This window comes from Bufo bufo, chromosome 7 (assembly GCF_905171765.1).
Source record: "Bufo bufo chromosome 7, aBufBuf1.1, whole genome shotgun sequence".
Classification (NCBI taxonomy): Eukaryota; Metazoa; Chordata; class Amphibia; order Anura; family Bufonidae; genus Bufo; species Bufo bufo.
The window spans coordinates 25454630-25475920 of record NC_053395.1 but is presented as its reverse complement, the minus strand read 5'-3'; the positions used below and the strand labels follow the sequence as shown (position 1 = coordinate 25475920).

Here is a 21291-nt window from a genome sequence, read left to right as displayed (position 1 = left end):
CTTGCTTCCTGTGTAATACCTCATTTCCCCTGCGGGGGCTCTGCAGGGAAACTAAACACTTCCCACATGTGTAATATTTCATTTTCCCTTTGGGGGCTCTGCAGGGAAATTGAAAACTTGCCACCTGTGTAATACTTCATGTCACCTGTGGGGGCTGTGCAGGGAAATTGAACACTTGCCTGTGTAATACTTCATTTTACCTGTGGGGGCTCTGCAGGGAAAATGAACACTTGCCGCCTGTGTAATACCTAATTTCCCCTGTGGGGGCTCTGCAGGATCATTGAACCCTTGCGGCCCATGTAATGCTTTATTTCCCCTACCGGGGGCTCTACAGAGGAATTGAACACTCGTTGACTAGTTACCTGCAGAGAAACTGAACCCTTGCTGCCTGTGTAATACTTCATCTCACCTGCGGGGGCTCTGCAGGGAAACTGAACACCTCACACAAATTACAGAGTGGATGAAGTTTATTGCAAAGTCCTAGCACATACACTATGAGTGGAGTTCCCCTTTAACAGATTTGCAGGTGTTGTCAGGCGTCACATCTGTCACTGTTGTCAGATCCTTCGGATCCAGTCCCTGTGCTGAGCTATACACAGTGTACCGTACATCAGGGCTCGTCTATTGGCACTGGCTCCTGGCTGCTTTACATAAATTACTGTACCCCCTGGCAGCGGAGCATGTAATTCTGCATCGCTGCCTGGCATTGACTTTGCAGTATCGGGCAGGAGGCGCGGAGGGGAAATCTCCATAGTGATTTTCTGCTTCAGTAACCAGTACAACTTTACTCCAGCGTGGCTCGGAATTCACTAACATTCGCCCTGATGTCCTAATCAGCATCAAAACAGCGGCGGCAGGTAACGGCGCGCCCCTAATTATAATAAGCTGACTCAGGGGCGCGCCGTTACCTGCGGCCTCTCCACCACTTGGGCACTGGGGCAAGCTATGGCCTGGAACGCTGGTGGGGGGGCTGACACAGGACTGGCGCAGTGGATGCTCATGGCAGCTCGGCCCGTGTAGGTGTAGTCCTGGTTTAACTCAGTCCACATTTGTTTCCGGTACATGTGGGCATACCCTAGGGGTGATTTTCCAGTACATGTAGGCATACCCTAGGGGTGACTTTCCAGTACATGTGGCCATACCCTAGGGGTTATTTTCCAGTACATGTGGGCATACCCTAGGGGTAATTTTCCAGTACATGTGGGCATACCTTAGGGGTGATTTTCCAGTACATGTGGGCATACCCTAGGGGTTATTTTCCAGTACATGTGGGCATACCCTAGGGGTAATTTTCCGGTACATGTGGGCATACCTTAGGGGTGATTTTCCGGTACATGTGGGCATACCCTAAGGGTGATTTTCCAGTACATGTGGGCATACCCTAGGGGTGATTTTCCGGTACATGTGGGCATACCCTAGGGGTTATTTTCCGGTACATGTGGGCATACCCTAGGGGTGATTTTCCGATACATGTGGGCATACCCTAGGGGTTATTTTCCAGTACATGTGGGCATACCCTAGGGGTTATTTTCCAGTACATGTGGGCATACCCTAGGGGTGATTTTCCCGTACATGTGGGCATACCCTAGGGGTGATTTTCCAGTACATGTGGGCATACCCTAGGGGTGATTTCCCGGTACATGTGGGCATACCCAAGGGGTGATTTTCCAGTACATGTGGGCATACCCTAGGGGTGATTTTCCAGTACATGTGGGCATACCCTAGGGGTGATTTTCCAGTACATGTGGGCATACCCAAGGGGTGATTTTCCAGTACATGTGGGTATACCCTAGGGGTGATTTTCCCATACATGTGGGCATACCCTAGGGGTAAGTCCTCATTGTTGCGGAAATATTCTGCAGTGAAACTCTCCACAAATCCGCACCAAAGTGTTACCAAGCGGAATGTACTACCGATTCGCTGCAGATTCCCCCCCGACCCTGAAGTGGCATGTGGTTGAGGTTCGTAAAGTCTCTTGCACTTGCCAGGTTCTGTAATCCGCCTGCTTATTGTCTGAATCCACCCTAAGCGGCTCACAGTATCTCCATGCGATGCTGTGCAAATTATTAGGAACCAATCCGTAAGTGCTGAATTCCCCTGCAGCGCCACCACAGGGGAGGTGAAGAACTGCACAGCTCTTTTTTTTTTTTTTTTTTTTTTAAGACGCCCTATTACCTCTCCTGACATGTCTGTTTAATGACTACTTGCATCCCCCATGTAATAACAATTCTGAAGCATCTATTTTTATCACTCTGTGTTGTGCCATTCCTCTATTAATCCTGATAGAAGTTATGAATGAATTGCCAGAAGTTTTTAGTGAAGGTCCAGATGGGTGTTACCAGTTAGGGTGTGCAGTCACTGGCAGCGCTGATTGGACAGTGTCAGACTGTGCAGGGACCCACCCCCAACTGGTAACAAGCATCTGGACCATCACTGCAAACTGCTAGTAATTCATTCACAGGGGAAGCCGAGGAACAGCACCGCCGAATGTCATTGTGTGGATGTTGTCTCTTGCAGGTTCTCGGCCCTGCACCATGCGGCCCTCATAGGGAACACTGAGCTAATCTCTCTGCTCCTGGAAGCACAGGCCGCTGTGGACATTAAAGATAACAAAGGTGAGAGGACGAGTCAATGGTGAGGACACGAGTCAGGGATGGGATGCCGATAATAGAACTGGAGGCGTAGGGTGCAGCTTTATGCCCGGCCAATGTCCCTCTAGTTGCACTGATCTTCACACAATCTGTGGTCAAGAAAGAACCCAGGAAGCTGATGTAGGTTCTTGGAGAACATCTAGACCACAGAAGGATCTAGTAATTTAGGAAGCTCCAAGGACCTGAGATGTTGCCTTATGGGGAATTGCTTTCCATTCTCTAAATTTAGCCAATTTTTTAGGACATTTTCTGTTGCCTTTTCCTTCATGGTTGAAGTAGTCAACTGGGTCTACCATAAATGCATCCTTTGGGGGTAATGCAGACAAGGGGATAGAAGTATTTTTGGAGACCAGGTTTAGTTTGGACATGGACAAATGTGCAGAACCCCTTAAAAGATATGATTCATATGAATTAGTTGACATATGGATCACCAGTGTGTTCTATGGCCCATGATCACTGCTGGGGTAAGATAGTGATGTCATCGATGGCCAGGTGCTGGGCCTAGGTTTAGGTGTTACACCAGAAGCTCCATCGTGGTGTCCACCTTCACAGGACTGTTAGCCCATGAGGCACTGGCCGGCAGAGGGCACTGATCAGTGTTGGATTTGTCACACAGGGATGCGTCCGCTCCATTACGCGGCTTGGCAGGGCAAGAAGGAACCTATGAAGCTGCTTCTCAAGTCTGGGTCTGCGGTGAATATCCAGTCAGACGAGGGGCAGATCCCATTGCACCAGGCGGCTCAGCATGGACACTACGATGTGGTAGGTAAAAAGTGTCTAATATACTTTATTATATGTCTAAGGTGATCGTGTTGGTTGCTATGGTTAGTCTTCCTATGGTATCTTCTATGCCTCCATTGTCCTGTAAAATCCAGGATTGTAGATAGGTATATGGTTTTGCAGGTTAAGAAAATCCAAGTAGGCCTCTAGGTTCAGCCATCATCCCATACCTCCCAACGCATTTTTTTTTATACCAGGCCATGTGTCAAACTCCGCCCAAAGCGTAATTACTGACTCCGTCAGAACTGCATTTATGAATTAATTCTCCAGGTCAAAAAGAGGGACATTTAAGGATCAAAGAGGGACTTGGGTCAAAAAGAGGGACTGTCCCTCCAAAAGAGGGACACTTTGGAGGCATATCATCCTGTTCCCCCAGTGTCTTCCCAAGGGTTGGATGGGCCCACCAGAGTACCAGAGGATCCTTCCGTGGGCCCAAGTTATGACAATAATGGGGCCTCAAGGCCCTATATGCACAGTGGGTGAGCTCTCAGTATAATTTCCTCTGGTGGGCCCAGAAGACTTCAGTCCGACTCTTGTCATACCCAAAATATCTAGGGTCAAATTGTGTATATAGCTGTAAGCGCCACCCCTGCTTAGGCCCTGGGATGTCCCCAAAACGGCCTCTCTATACAAATCTGTCCATGCCACACCCCTTTAAAGCCCAGTTCACAAATCAGGCCCACATAAAAATGGACTCCCGGTAGATAGAACCCTAGAACAGACGTGAAAAAATTTGTGACTCTTTAAACCTGCGGCACCCAAAGTCCCTATTGAGCACAGTTTATCTCCCAGTCACAGGCAGCACAGGGACAGCTTGTCTATACAGTGGATATAAGAAGTCTACACACCCCTGTTAAAATGTCAGGTGTCTGTGATGTAAAAAAATGAGACAAAGATAAATCATTTCAGAACTTTTTCCACCTTTAATGTGACCTATAAACTGTACAACTCAATTGAAAAACAAACTGAAATCTTTTAGGTGGAGGGAAGGAAAAATATAAAAATAAAATAATATGGTTGCATAAGTGTGCACACCCTTAAACTAATACTTTGTTGAAGCACCTTTTGATTTTATTACAGCGCTCAGTCTTTTTGGGGTAGGAGTCTATCAGCATGGCACATTTTGACTTGGCACGATTTGCCCACTCTTTTTTGCAAAAACACTCCAAATCTGTCAAATTGTGAGGGCATCTCCTGGGCACAGCCCTCTTCAGATCACCCCACAGATTTTCAATCAGATTCAGGTCTGGGCTGTGGCTGGGCCATTCCAAAACTTTAATCTTCTTGTGGTGAAGCTATTCCTTGGTTGATTTGGATGTATGCTTTGGGTCGTTGTCATGCTGAAAGATGAATTTCCTCTTCATGTTCATCTGTCTAAGCAGAAGCCTGAAGGTTTTGGGCCAATATTGACTGGTATTTGGAACTGTCCATAATTCCCTCTAGCTTAACTAAGGCCCTAGTTCCAGCTGAAGAAGAACAGCCCCTTGGCATGATGCTGCCACCACCATGCTTCACTGTGGGGATGGGGTTTTGGTGATGTGCAGAGTTGTTTTTGCACCAAACATATCTTTTGGAATTATGGCCAAAAAGTTCAACCTTGGTTTCATCAGACCATAACACCTTTTCCCACATGCTTTTGGGAGACTTCAGATGTTTTTTTGCAAAATGTAGCCTGGCTTGGATGTTTTTCTTGGTAAGAAAAGGCTTTCGTCTTGCCCCTCTACCCCATAGCCCAGACATATGAAGAATACGGGAGATTGTTGTCACATGTACCACACAGCCAGTACTTGCCAGATATTCCTGCAGCTCCTTTAATGTTGCTGTCGGCCTCTTGGTCGCCTCCCAGACCAGTTTTCTTCTCGTCTTTTCATCAATTTTGGAGGGACGTCCAGTTCTTGGTGATGTCACTGTTGTGCCATATTTTCTCCACTTGATGATGACGGTCTTCACTGTGTTCCATGGTCTATCTAATGCCTTGGGAATTCTCTTGTACCCTTCTCCTGACTGATCCCTTCTAACAATGAGATCCCTCTGATGCTTTGGAAGCTCTCTGGACCATGGCTTCTGCTGTCGGAGGCGACTAAGAAAATTTCAGGAAAGACCAACTAGAGCAGCTGAACTTTATTTGGGGTTAATCAGAGGCACTTTACATGATGGCCGGTGTATGCTGACTCCTATTTAACAGGATTGTGAATGTGATTGCTTAATTCTGAACACAGCTACATCCCCAGTTATAAGAGGGTGTGCACACTTATGCAACCACATTATTTTTGTTTTTTGTTTCCTTCCACCTAAAAGATTTCAGTTTGTTTTTCAATTGAGTTGTACAGTTTATAGGTCACATTAAAGGTGGAAAAAGTTCTGAAATGATTTATCTTTGTCTCATTTTTTTTACATCACAGAAACCTGACATTTTAACAGGGGCGTGTAGACTTTTTATATCCACTGTATGAGGACCCCCAGAAACAGCTCCTCATATCTCATCCTCTTTAACCCACACGTGTGGGGCATAAAGGGCTCAGGGATATCGAGGTTCGCTGCAGTCACCCCTGAATTTTTAGACTTTGTATGGAGTTGGCCTTTAAATCAGCAGTCTTCTGTTCCTCGAATTATCGGTTCCGTTTCCGGATTGATCTCCCAGGGTGTGACTGAATCTTGACGCTCGAGCATCTATGTTGCGCGGCATGCATAAAAGGGAATATTTTATGGAACCTAATATTAATGATGCAGAGGATTCCCCCCCCCCCCTTTCTTTTTTTTTTTCAGGGTTCAGATAAGGTAGTCGGCGTTTTTATGAAAGATGAAATCCCCTCTTTCCTTTGTGATAACGCCAGCGCCGAATGCGCTATAAATACCCGTGTATTTAGGTCTGTTATTAAAATGTGACGATCTCGGTTCATAGAAAAGATGTGCGGACGAGAGAAAGCGGGGAGATGCTGCAAAAGGTGTTAAATGCTCGGAGGAGAGATAAAGGGGTCGGAGGAGCTTTAGGAAGCTGCGTTCAGTTTCACACATTAACGCCTCATGCACACGGCCGTTCCGCGCATTGGGGACAGCAATTTGCAACATCAGGGCGGTTTCCACAGATGGATGCAGACCCATTTAAGTTATAAAAAATATAACAAGTTCCGTGCCGCACCTTCCGGATTGCGGACCCATTCAAGTGAATGGGTCCGCAACCGTGATGCGGTGCACAAACGGCTGGGGCCCATATATTGCGGACCTGCTGTTTGCGGGCCGTCTGCAGGAGCCCTAAAGGGGTGGGTTCACTTTAAAATGACTCCATACATGGATGGTAAATCTAAAAATAATTAGTCGTCTACTTTGATTAGATTTCTTTCTCCACTTAGTTTCTGCGATGTAGTCAGGTTTTTGTAGTCTGGACCGCCCCCTCACAGCTGTCATTAGGTGGGCTGTCCAGACTACACAACCAGACTACTGTGCAGCAACCAATCTTTTTTAATATTTCTTTTCTTATTTCATATAAATGTATGAACCCGTTAGCAATCTGGTGTTAAAGGGTTTGTCTCATAAACAACAAGTCTGAACCTAGCCCCCCCCCCCCCCCACTATATAGTAGAAAATGGTGGTTTTTAAATCCACCAGAGCTTCTGCTTTGCGACTACCTAGAGTAGGGATGCCCAACCTGCGGCCCTCCAGCTGTTGCAAAACTTCCACTCCCATCATGCTCAGACAGCCTACAGCAGGGCATGATGGGAGTTGTAGTTTTACAAAAGCTGGAGGGCCGCAGGTTGAGAATCCCTGACCTAGAGAGTCTCATAGAGAGGGTACTCAAGTGAGGGACCTTTCTCCATAGTCTCCATAAAGAGACATGTCAGAAGCTTTAGTGGGGGTCCACTGACCACTGAAATGAGGAGGCAGAAGCGGAACGTTATTCCCCTTCTGTTGTGAACGTCTCTACTCGGATTAATGGTTAGCAATGGCTCAGAGGAGGCCTATCCCAAGGACTGTCCAATGTTTAACACCCGGAATACCCCTTTAACTGTTAGATAGAATCCAAAAAGCACCGCTTTATATGAGGCGTGTCCTCTTCTGACAGATCAGCTGTAAAATAACAGACATATCACTGCATTTCTAGGTACATTTTCCACTCTAGGTTGCTTTGTCTGGAAATGATTCTTGATTCATGTATTTTCTTCCTTTGATTTCCAGTCTGAGATGTTACTTCAGCACCAGTCTAACCCCTGTATCATGGATATCTCTGGAAAAACTCCTCTGGACTTGGCGTGTGAGTTTGGAAGAGTTGGGGTAAGTTTTTGCTGTTTTCTGGAGAGCAGTCTTGACACTGAAATCCAATGCTGTAATCTGTGGTAGTACCGTTTCTGGCCACTAGATGGTGATCATGCAGAGAATTGTAGGCTACTCTAGGGCAGGACTGGATCATTACTTTGGAATTAGAATATTTTTGGCTTCCCTGCGGCCATTAAACCATGAAGTTTTTACAAGGCTGTATAAGTTCAGAATTATCTTCAGTAAACGCTGTCCACCAGAAACCTGCCGCCAGGATACTAAAATGTTCATCACAATCCATTGTTAGAATAAAGGGGCCGCCCCATGAATGAGCCAGCGGCATAGATGAGATGGAGAAGCGTTGTGATATCTGACATTGATGCCAAGGGACTTGTCCTGCCGCTGAATTATTCATCCTCTAACAGCAGGATCCACCTCTATCATCTGCAGGTCGTTCAGCTGTTATTAAACAGTAACATGTGTGCGGCGCTGCTAGAGCCAAAGCCCGGAGATAGTACGGACCCCAACGGGACCAGCCCCCTGCACCTGGCAGCCAAGAACGGTCACATCGATATTATCAGGTAAGGAAGTAACTGGACCAGCGCTGCAGCTCCCTGATCATGGGGTGTATCTGACCAGTGCAACATATGGTATACTGACACTTGGGGTACAGGATAATGACACTTGGGGTGCAGGATAATGACACTGACACTTGGGGTACAGGATAATGACACTTGGGGTGCAGGATAATGACACTGACACTTGGGGTACAGTATAATGACGCTGACACTTGGGGTACAGGATAATGACGCTGACACTTGGGGTACAGGATAGTGACGCTGACACTTGGGGTACAGGATAATGACGCTGACACTCGGGGTACAGGATAATGACACTTGGGGTACAGGATAATGACACTGACACTTGGGGTACAGGATAATGACACTTGGGGTGCAGGATAATGACACTGACACTTGGGGTACAGTATAATGACGCTGACACTTGGGGTACAGGATAATGACGCTGACACTTGGGGTACAGGATAGTGACGCTGACACTTGGGGTACAGGATAATGACGCTGACACTCGGGGTACAGGATAGTGACGCTGACACTCGGGGTACAGGATAGTGACGCTGACACTTGGGGTACAGGATAATGACACTGACACTTGGGGTACAGGATAGTGACGCTGACACTTGGGGTACAGGATAATGACACTGACACTTGGGGTACAGGATAATGACACTGGCACTTGGGGTACTGGATAATGACGCTGACACTTGGGGTACAGGATAATGATGCTGACACTCGGGGTACAGGATAATGACGCTGACACTTGGGGTACAGGATAATGACACTGCCGGTTGGGGTACAGGATAATGACACTGACACTTGGGGTACAGGATAATGACACTGACACTTGGGGTACAGGATAATGACGCTGACACTTGGGGTACAGGATAATGACGCTGACACTCGGGGTACAGGATAATGACGCTGACACTCGGGGTACAGGATAATGACACTGACACTTGGGGTACAGGATAATGACACTGACACTTGGGGTACAGGATAATGACGCTGACACTTGGGGTACAGGATAATGATGCTGACACTCGGGGTACAGGATAATGACGCTGACACTCGGGGTACAGGATAATGACGCTGACACTCGGGGTACAGGATAATGACGCTGACACTTGGGGTACAGGATAATGACGCTGATACTTGGGGTACAGGATAATGACGCTGACACTTGGGGTACAGGATAGTGACGCTGACACTTGGGGTACAGGATAATGACGCTGACACTTGGGGTACAGGATAATGACGCTGACACTTGGGGTACAGGATAGTGACGCTGACACTTGGGGTACAGGATAATGACGCTGACACTTGGGGTACAGGATAATGACGCTGACACTTGGGGTACAGGATAATGACGCTGACACTTGGGGTACAGGATAATGACGCTGACACTCGGGGTACAGGATAATGACACTGACACTTGGGGTACAGGATAATGACGCTGACACTTGGGGTACAGGATAATGACGCTGACACTTGGGGTACAGGATAATGACGCTGACACTCGGGGTACAGGATAATGACGCTGACACTCAGGGTACAGGATAATGACGCTGACACTTGGGGTACAGGATAATGACGCTGACACTTGGGGTACAGGATAATGACGCTGACACTTGGGGTACAGGATAGTGACGCTGACACTTGGGGTACAGGATAATGACGCTGACACTTGGGGTACAGGATAATGACGCTGACACTTGGGGTACAGGATAATGACGCTGACACTTGGGGTACAGGATAATGATGCTGACACTCGGGGTACAGGATAATGACGCTGACACTTGGGGTACAGGATAATGACACTGCCGGTTGGGGTACAGGATAATGACACTGACACTTGGGGTACAGGATAATGACGCTGACACTTTGGGTACAGGATAATGACGCTGACACTTGGGGTACAGGATAATGACGCTGACACTTGGGGTACAGGATAATGACGCTGACACTTGGGGTACAGGATAATGACGCTGACACTCGGGGTACAGGATAATGACGCTGACACTCAGGGTACAGGATAATGACGCTGACACTTGGGGTACAGGATAATGACGCTGACACTTGGGGTACAGGATAATGACGCTGACACTTGGGGTACAGGATAATGATGCTGACACTCGGGGTACAGGATAATGACGCTGACACTTGGGGTACAGGATAATGACACTGCCGGTTGGGGTACAGGATAATGACACTGACACTTGGGGTACAGGATAATGACGCTGACACTTTGGGTACAGGATAATGACGCTGACACTTTGGGTACAGAGCTGTTATACGCTGTGAGTTCCTGTATTGTACATGACAAAAGACGTTGTCAGACGCATTTCGGCCTCAATCTCCTCAATTCTAGAAATATTTGGTAATAAAACCCAGGCATTTCTCTTACTTTCAGCCGACAGCAGCATCGGGAGTAACACTGCCCCGTATATTGCTGGTGTAAGCCGCCAATAACTGTGAAATATTGGCGGCTGTTACAACCTGAACTGCTCTCTTCATGTTTCTAAAACCCCCGAAGCTGCCTCATCCGGACAACACAGCGCGACTTATATTTACCAACGTTTTAACGGATATTCCCTCCTGATTTTACCTATCGTTGTCATGACTATTTTATATCAGGTTGACGTTTATTATTTAACTATTTTTTATGCGTTTTCTGCCCATGTATGGAAGGCGAGTCTGTCTCTGTGAGACGTTCCAGCGGGGAGGGAGAATCTCACCCAGATGATGTGATAGCGGGGAGGGAGAAGCTCCCATGGGTGGTCACCTTCTCGGCCGCCCGGGATTCAGTGCTTGCCCGTGATGGCCTGTATTGACTGAATGACCATATACACCAGGGATGTGCACTGTGAGAACTACAACTCCCAGCATTCCTCTCTGGTGTGACATTTACATTTCTACTGGGTCTCTCCACATCTCGTGTGAGGCTCCACTACCCTAGACTTCGCTATAAAGTCCTACGAATTAGTTCTCTTATTATTCTGTGTATTTCCAGGCTCCTCTTGCAAGCGGGAATTGATATTAATCGTCAAACCAAATCGGGAACAGCTCTACACGAGGCGGCCCTGTGCGGGAAAACGGAGGTGGTGCGGCTCCTTCTGGATGTAGGTATCTGGAGGTAACACATGGTGTACGCTATTAGGACGTCCCGCCATTTGCCATCATACGTTCCAATTGGGGGGGGGGAAGGGGCGCATTTGGCATTTCTGGTGCCTCAAGCTCCCATCACCTCTAAGCTCCACCCTTTTGTACCACTAAGCTCCACCCTTTTGTACCACTAAGCTCCGCCCCAACATACCGCTAAGCTCCGCCCCATCGTACCGCTAAGCCTCACTATCAGCTTAGCAGTGCAGCCTGAGTATACTTCCCAAAAGCCCTGAATTTGCAGGGACAGTCCATCATTTTCATAGAGCGTCCCTGCAAGTTTGGATTGCTCCTCTCCAAAAATGGTCAGGGGGTTTTATAATTCCTGCCTATAAAAAAGGAGTTCCCATGTGGTTTGGGGTCGTTCCCAGGACGGGGGCCCTTTGTCTATAATTCACCAACCTAATACGCCTGGGCACTTCTACTACTGATCCCCTAACCCGTCTGGGCCCCTCTGCACAGGCGGCTTCCCCTGATCTCTGGGGCCCCAATCACTTGCTTGGTTTGTGTGGTGGTAAAGTCCACCCCTGGTTCCAATAATCTGGAAAGCTCAGGATTGGCATGGTTCAAGTCTAGCAGATTTTCCACTAGACCGCCACACATGCCACCAGACGAATGGAATTTTTTGGTCATTTTTGACCGCAATAGTTGAGTTCTTCTCGTCTTGCAGATGTAGAGCATGGTATTCTAATAGTTTCGTGCGGCTGTAAATGCCCCGGAGGTTTGGATCCTGTAGAGAGACGTTTAATGCTTTTTGATCTGGCGGTCCCAAGAGTCCAGGACTCCTCAGGGGCCCGGCTGATTCTCACCACTTCAAAGATAAACCCTGAGGGACCGTGTCAGATAAAACGGGCAGCCATAGGGTATGCGGTCCCTGCGGTTTTCTTCTATTTGCTTTAACCCTGTCCTCCCCACATCTTATTACATGTCCTGTAAGGACTCGATTTCCTCCATATTGACGACCCTGCGCGCTGCGTGATCTAATTTCTGCTTTCACTTGCAGAGTGGGATCAATGCTCACGTGAGGAACACCTACAATCAGTCAGCCCTGGACATCGTCAATCAGTTTACGGGCACTCAGGCCAGCAAAGAGATTAAGCAGATGTTACGAGGTAAGGAACCCCCACTTTATGGCTATATCGCCCCAAGAATGACCCCAAAATCAGAGATAGAATGCTCTCCTCTCTGATTGGCCATTGACCTGGTACCCAAGGAGTCACATTGCAGGTCATCTGACCCTTCTTAGCCAATCTGCCAATCCACCTCTTTACACCCCTTCTCCCGGCCCGCCAGTATGAGGCCACCAAGAACGGTTTGGCGGTTGTCACCTTTCATCCCTTTCCATGCCAAATCCCCGACCCATAGTTTTCCAAAAATTCAGTTCAGAGATCAGGATCCTGCACAGGTTTTGGCCATTTGGCACAGTGGAGGTGGGAATGGGCCCAATGGTGGTCATCTAGTCTACCTCCACGGTATGGTCTCCGGATGGACAGCAGGTCATACATGTAGAGACACGATTGCACTATAAATTTGGTGACCGTTTTATTTCTCTGCCGTCTTTCCCAGATGCCTCGGCAGCTCTGCAGGTCAGGGCGCTAAAGGATTACTGCAATAACTACGATCTGACCAGTCTCAATATTAAAATGGGAGACGTGATCACGGTGAGTCTTAAGCCTACGTCCAGCGCAGCCGTAACAGACTATTAGGCCTCATGCACACGTCTTTTGGTATTTCGGTTTTTTGTATCCGTAGTGTTTCCATATAGTTTCCGTTCCGTAATCCTGCAAAAAAATACTCTGTATGGTTTCCGTATGTCATGCGTTTTTTTTGCGAACCCATTGACTTGAATGGAGCCACGGACTGTGATTTGCCGGCAAAAACAGGGCAGGTTCTATCTTTTTGCGGAATGGACATATAGACATACGGAAACGGAATGCACACAGAGTAAGAGCTCATGCACAAAAACTTATTTTCTTTCCGTGTCAATTCTGGGTTTTTTAGCGGACCGTATGCGGAACTATTAATTTCAATGGGTCCGCAAAAAAAACAGAAGTTACTTTGTGTGCATTCCGTTTCCGTACGTATATATGTCCTTTCCTCAAAAATACGAACAAGTCCTATTATTGTGCACATTAGGCCTCATGCACACGACGGTTGTTTTGGTCCGCATCCGAACCGCAGTTTTTGCGGCTTGGATGCAGACCCATTCACTTCAATGGGGCCGCAAAAGATGCGAACAGCACTCCGTGTGCTGTCCGCATCCGTTGCTCCGTTCCGTGGTCCGCAAAAAAAATATAACCTGTCCTATTCTTGTCCGTTTTGCAGACAAGAATAGGCAGTTATATCAATGACTGTCCATGCCGTTCCGCAAATTGCAGAACGCACACGTACGCCATATGTGTTTTGCGGATCCGCAATTTGCGGACCGCAAAACACACAACGGTCGTATGCATGAGGCCTTAGGCTATATGCACACGAACGTTGTTTGTTTCTGTGTCCGTTCCGTTTTTTTTGCGGATAGGATGCAGACCCATTCATTTCAATGGGTCCGCAAAAAATACGAACAGCACACCGTGTGCTGTCCGTATCAGTGTGTCCGTTCCAAAGCCCCGCAAAAAAATTAGAACATGTCCTATTCTTGTCCGTTTTAGGCATTGTTACAATAGATCCGCCCAAAAAAAACTGATGTCAACCGTTTTTTTTTTTTGCGGATCCGCAATTTCCGGACCGCAAAACACATACGGTCGTGTGCATGTAGCCTTATGGACAAGTATAGTACTGTTCTATTAGGGGCCAGCTGTTCCGTTCTGCAAAATACGGAATACACACGGACGTCATCCATATTTTGTGCTGATCCATTTTTTTGCGGAACGCAAAATACATATGGTTGTGTGCATGAGCCCTAACTTCTGTTTTTTTTGCGGACCCATTGAAATGAATAGTTCCACATACGGTCCGAAAAAAACAAACAAAAAAAACGGAATGGACACGGAAAGAAAATACTTTTATGTGCATGAGTCCTATGAGTCCTTAAAGGGCTTGTCCGGGATTAGAAAAAACCTGGCTGCTTCCTTCTAAAAACAGCGCCACTCCTGGCCACAGGCGGTGCCTGGTATTGCAGTTCGGCTCTATTGAAGGTCTGTGCTGTAATACCACACACTAGCGTTTTTTCTAATCCTGTGGGGGTTTTCCGACCCCCACTAATCAGTCCTGAGGATAGGTCATCAGTAGTAAAGTCTCAGAAAAGACTTTTAGGCTTCTTTCACACGAGCGAGTTTTCCGCGCGGGTGCAATCCGTCAAGTGAACGCAGAACACCCGCACCGAATCCTGACCCATTCATTTCAATGGGTCTGTGTACATGAGTGTTTTTTTTTTTCACGCATCATTTCTGCGTTGCGGAAGAATCGCAGCATGTTCTATATTCTGCGTTTTTCACGCAGCCCCGGCCCCATAGAAGTGAATGGGGCTTCAGTGAAAAACGCATCGCATCCGGATGTAACCTGGATACAGTCTGGATGCTATGCGTTTTTCACTGATGGTTGCTAGGAGATGTTTGTAAAAAAACGCATTAAGGCTACATGCACACGACCGTATGTGTTTTGCAGTTCGCAAATTGCGTATCTGCAAAAAAAAACGGATGACATCCGTATTTTTTTTAGCGGATCCATTGTAACAATGCCTAAAACGGACAAGAATAGGACATGTTCTATTTTTTTTGCGGGGCTACGGATCGGATATACGGATGCGGACAGCACACGGTGTGGTCTGCATTTTTTGCGGACCCTTTGAAATGAATGGGTCCGCACCAGAGCGGCTCGAAAAACGGTCGTGTGCATGAGGCCAAAAGCTGATTGCACCCGCGCCGAAAAAACTGAAATACTGAACGCAATTGCAGGCAAAACTGACTGAACTTGCTAGCGTAATGGTGCGAGTTTCAGTGAACGCATCCGGACACAATCCGTATAGTTCATGTGAAAGAGGCCTTTAAACCGCAATCCCCAGACCCCCCTCCCACCCCTGAGCCTTGCTTGGGTCACAATAGAACCAAGACAGGTCCAGTAAAACCACGGAGGGTCCATAATGCAAAGGCTAAAATGGTGTCCTTCTTATGGCCACGTGAATCTGCCCTTTGGCGGCACAGTCCATCTTGTTCGTGTTCTCACCGTGGCTCTCTCTCTCTCTCTCTCCCCCTATGGGCAGGTTTTGGAGCAGCATCCTGACGGTCGGTGGAAAGGTTGCATTCATGACAACAGGACGGGCAATGATAGAGTGGGCTACTTCCCGGCCAATCTGGTGGAGGCCATCAGCAAGCGAACAGGCAAAGCCTCTCTTTATGCAGTATTGTACGGCTATGTGTTATCCATATTTAAAGGGGCTGTCCAGTATCACAAAAACACGGCTGCTTCCTTACAGACTTAGCACCACACCTGTCCCCAGGTTGAGTCTGGCATTGCAACTCAGCTCCTTTGAAGTGAATGGGGCTGAGCTGCAATACCTCATGCGACCTGCGTTCAGGCGTGGCGCTGTTTTTGGAAGAAAGCATCCGAACATCAACGGATTCTTTAGTAAACAGTTTAATTACATCCTGTTGTCCCTTTTAATCCGCAGCCTCATTATATTACAGCGTAAACTATTTTTATAGTTGGATTGAACGCGACCAGATTAGATTGGCAGCGCGCGCAATGCCGCCATACAGACGGGAGGAAACATTCTTCACAATGGCAGCTTATCTAATTATGTGGTGTCATCAGCCAGTGGGCAGCTTTATCCAGACAAATCTGAATTGGGCCCATAGAGGAGAAGTGGAGCAGTGGCCTATAGCGACCAATCAGATTGCAGCTCACATTTTTCACAGGCTGTTGGGAAAATGAAAGAAGCAACCTGATTGGTCTCCTTCACAGAAGTGACCACAACCTGTGGGACCTGCTCTGTCACACCCAGTGGCCATTTTCTCGGCCATTATAGCGCTTTGTATAACACCGACACTAAAATTATTCCCATGTGAGGCCGGTGATTGTGGTTACACACGTGGTGACGGGTTTATCCGATTATTTCCAGTAGAATACAACTGGGCAGCATTTTTTGCACATCTGACTATCTTGAAGGGGTTGTCCCATTTGGACCTTGAGGGCATATTGATGGGATAGGACATAAATGTGTTATAGGTGCGAGTCCCACCTTTAGGACCAGCACCTATCGCAAAAACAGGGCCCTGACGTGAATGAAGAGCATGTCACTCATACATGGCTTTCTTTAAAGGCTATATGTGCACTTTTGGGGGCAATTTTTTAAATTATTATTGCATTGTACTAATTTTGAGATAAAAATCACTTTTTCAATTGGTCTTTATTAAAAATGTTGAGCCTCTTTCTCTGTACAGCCTTGAGATTCCTTAGTAGCAGGCTCTGTATTTTTACTCTGTTCCGTCAGGCAGCTCAGCTGACGGCTCCTTATCTCTGATCTCTGACCTCCTAAACTTTTCATTATAGCTCAATCCTTATCTAACTGATAAGAATGTGGCTTAAATAAGTGTTTATGACCTTTTAGTAATTTAGAGATAAGGGTTATTAGAGACACAAGGTTTATGTGACACCGCCAGACAAGCAGTTAACCCTTTGTGACAGAATGGCTGAATAAATGATTTTTAGCCCAAAATTAGTCAAATTCAATCCTAAAAAATGTGTACATAGCCTTTAATCACTGCAATAGGGTTTCTGAAAATAGCCAAGCTCTATGGAAGTCCAATAGCGGAGAATGGAGGGCTGGCCAGCCACATATGTGTGGTGTCTTGTCCATTCAATGCTGTGGGACTTCTGGAAATAGCCGAGCACGCTCGCCCGATGTGAATGGAGAGTACGCTGTGCATCGACAGCTTTCGCCATTCACTGCAGTGGGATTTCCGAATATAGCCAAGTTCTACGAAAATCCCATAGCGTGAATGGAGGAAGAGGTCCCATATTTGCTGTGTCCTGTCCATTCAATGCTGTGGGACTTCCAAATATAGCCGAACGCGCTGGAAGTCCCATAACAGCGAAAGGAGTGGACACTGCGCATGCGTGTCATGTCTCAGTTCTTGAGATGGGTGCAGGTCCCCTATCAGTCATTTATGTCATATCCCGTCAGTATGTTATACATGTCCAGATGGCAACACGGATTACAAAAACACCTTCTCCTTTGAAAACATTTCATAAGTTAAAGAGAACCCGTCCCCTCTCCTGACCTGTCTCTTTTACTTACAACTTCGCTTTATTATTCTGGAGCATCCATTCTTATGACTCTTTGTTGTGCCACTCCTCTATTATTCCTCTAGAAGTTATGAATTAATTGCCAGCAGTCTGCAGTGAGGGTCCTGCTGGGTGTTACCAGTTGAGCGTGTCTATGCACACTAGCGGTGCTAATTGGATAGTATCAGACACACCCCAAACTGGTAACACCCAGATGGACCTTCATTGCAGACTGCCGGCAATTCATTCATAACTTCTAGTAGGAATAATAGAGAAACGGCACAACACAGAGTCATAAGAATAGATGCTTCAGAATTGTTATGACACGGGGAATGCAAGTAGTTACTAAAAGAGACATTTCAGAGGTGCATAAAAATGACACCACATATTTATTTATTTTTAATGATTTTGAGTTATTTCATTTATTTTCTTCATTCCGAGAGCTGGTTGTCCTTGGAAACAGACAGCAGTTTAGCTCCACCCCTCTGTCAGACATGTGACCTAACAGCTTAGCACTAAGGGGACATCTACATGTAAGGTATTCGATCCAGAAAATCTACTGTGGATCCCAGTTAGATGTCATTTTGCAACGGATTTCACACTCTGCGTTGCAAAAGGTGAAAACCACGGTGGAAATGAGCAGCATAAATTGATGTGCCGTGGAAATTCGTACCATAGGTCAAGTCATGTGCGGATGTTGATTCAGAGAATTTCCGCAGCATGTGGATGAGATTTTTCCATTTTGCTGCTACTGTAACTGCTGCACATTTTCAATTCCACTGCTGAAAATCCACAGAATTTCACCACGTGTATTCATTTCAGTGGGGGCACAAAAAATTTGGACAGCACACCTTGCTGCATCTGTATGTCCGTTCCTCAGCCCTGCAAAAAAGATAGAACATGTCCTATTCTTGTCCATTTTGCATACAAGGATTCTTTGATTTCTAATGTTAATCTGTTTTCCCTTAGTCCTAACAGCAGCACAATAATGAGGTATTTCTGCCCCGTGTACTAGTAGGACAGATGGAATTTTTTATTTAATCAAATTAATTACTAATAAGAGACCACTGAGGCTATATAAGGATTTTTGGTCCCTCCTACCATGTGTTCATTATAAGGAAGTAATGTACTTAGGGAGGGAAGCTTGTGCTGCTGTTAGGATTAAGGGAAAACAGATTAACGTTAGAAATCAACGATTCCCTTACGTCCTAACCAGCAGCACAATAATGGGGAATTAACCAGAAGTATACCCATAAGGGAGTGCCGTCTTGTGTGGTAGAACTCAAATAGACCGCCACAGTGCAGTCTCTTCTGAGAACTGTAAATTCAACATGCAAGTGTGAGCTATATGCTACACGCAAACATCTGATCCAGCAAGATCAGATTTTATCAGCCCAAGATGTGGACACTTTTCTAAAAGGGCCTCTAACAAAATTGGACGGACCCAAGTTCTGAACAAAGTAAGGCTGAGTCCACACATCAGGTATTTGATCAGTTATTGCCATCAGTTATTGTGAGCCAAAACCAGTTGCAGATCTATTCATTATACCTTATCGCTGTGTAGACTCTTGGTTTTGGTTCACGAAAACTGATGGAAATAACTGACCAAATAACTGATGTGTGAACTGGGCCTAAACCAGTCTAATGGCAACCATAAACTATCTACCCAGGGTATGTATGGAGGCTATTAAAGGGAGATGACTTTTAGGGTTAAGGTCACACATTGGCAAACCTTTCAGGAACCTTTTTTTATCAAGGACTCTTTGACAAGGATACATGCAAAGAATAGACATGGCTAAAATTTAGACTTTTTAGTTCTATCCACAAGCAAAGAAAACCATCTGTCCAAGTCCACACAATACAGAGAAAAACACATGGTAGTGCAACGTGCGGCCCCCTAGGGCCGATCGTGTCCTAGGTCTATAGGAATGCTGAGTGGTGTGGTGCGGCCCTTAATAGTCTCTGTGACACACGGTGCTCCAACCTGGATACTGTCACTCCCCAGGGTTAGGCTCCGAAGCAATAAAAGGGATGAGTAATGGTGGAGAATAAGTCGAGTCTAGACTCTTATAAAGTTCAACAGGGTTAGGCCTCATGCACACGACCGTATTTTTTCACGGTCCGCAAAACGGGGTTCCGTTGGTCCGTGATCCGTGACCGTTTTTTCGTCCGTGGGTCTTCCTTGATTTTTGGAGGATCCACGGACATGAAAAAAAAGTCGTTTTGGTGTCCGCCTGGCCGTGCGGAGCCAAACGGATCCGTCCTGACTTACAATGCAAGTCAATGGGGACGGATCAGTTTGACGTTGACACAATATGGTGCAATTGCAAACTGATCCGTCCCCCATTGACTTTCAATGTAAAGTCAGGAGTTAATATACCATAGGATCTGAGTTTTCTCCAATCCGATGGTATATTTTAACTTGAAGCGTCCCCATCACCATGGGAACGCCTCTATGTTAGAATATACCATCGGATATGAGTTACATCGTGAAAACTCATATCCGACAGTATATTCTAACACAGAGGCGTTCCCATAGTGATGGGGACGCTTCAAGTTAGAATATACTGAGAACTGTGTACATGACTGCCCCCTGCTGCCTGGCAGCACCTGATCTCTTACAGGGGGCTGTGATCAGCACAATTAACCCCTCAGATGCCGCACCTGAAGGGGTTAATTGTGCGGATCACAGCCCCCTGTAAGAGATCGGGTGCTGCCAGGCAGCAGGGGGCAGTCATGTACACAGTTCGTAGTATATTCTAACTTGAAGCGTCCCCATCACTATGGGAACGCCTCTGTGTTAGAATATACTGTCGGATTTGAGTTTTCACGAAAGCTTTTATGCAGACGGATTTTTGGATCCGTCTGTATGAAAGTAGCCTACGGACACGGATCACGGACACGGATGCCAATCTTGTGTGCATCCGTGTTTTTTCACGGACCCATTGACTTGAATGGGTTCGTGAACCGTTGTCCGTCAAAAAAATAGGACAGGTCCTATTTTTTTGACGGACAGGATACACAGATCACGGAGGCGGATGACAAACGGTGCATTTTCCGAGTTTTCAACGGACCCATTGAAAGTCAATGGGTCCGCAGAAAATCACGGAAAACGGAACAACGGCCACGGGTGCACACAACGGTCGTGTGCATGAGGCCTTTGGCTGAGTCCACACCTCAGGTATTTGATCAGTTATTGCCATCAGTTATTGTGAGCCAAAACCAGGTGCAGATCTATTCATTATACCTTATCGCTGTGTAGACTCCACTCTTGGTTTTGGCTCACGAAAACTGAAGGAAATAACTGACCAAATAACTGATGTGTGAACTGGGCCTAAACCAGTCTAATGGCAACCATAAACTATCTACCTAGGGTATGTATGGTGGCTATTAAAGGGAGATGACTTTTAGGGTTAAGGCCACACATTGGCAAACCTTTCAGGAACCTTTTTATCAAGGACTCTTTGACAAGGATACATGCAAAGAATAGACATGGCTAAAATTTTGACTTTTTAATTCTATCCACAAGCAAAGAAAACCATCTGTCCAAGTCCACACAAGACAGAAAAAAACACATGGTAGTGCAACGTGCGGCCCCCTAGGGCCGATCGTGTCCTAGGTCTATAGGAATGCTGAGTGGTGTGGTG

The 21291-nt window shown here is 46.6% G+C and overlaps 1 protein-coding gene across 2 annotated transcripts in view; it reads left to right on the top strand.

Moving 5' to 3' along the window:
- The window catches only part of CASKIN1 (CASK interacting protein 1), a 132301-nt gene that overhangs the window by 81974 nt on the left and 29036 nt on the right, over positions 1–21291 (top strand). For both annotated transcript variants that reach the window (XM_040440690.1, XM_040440689.1), the window contains exons 3-10: positions 2518–2615; positions 3268–3413; positions 7605–7700; positions 8133–8263; positions 11271–11379; positions 12423–12531; positions 12986–13080; positions 15621–15738. In XM_040440690.1, the coding sequence (XP_040296624.1) occupies positions 2518–2615; positions 3268–3413; positions 7605–7700; positions 8133–8263; positions 11271–11379; positions 12423–12531; positions 12986–13080; positions 15621–15738 (902 nt within the window). The remainder of the gene's footprint in view (positions 1–2517; positions 2616–3267; positions 3414–7604; positions 7701–8132; positions 8264–11270; positions 11380–12422; positions 12532–12985; positions 13081–15620; positions 15739–21291) is intronic.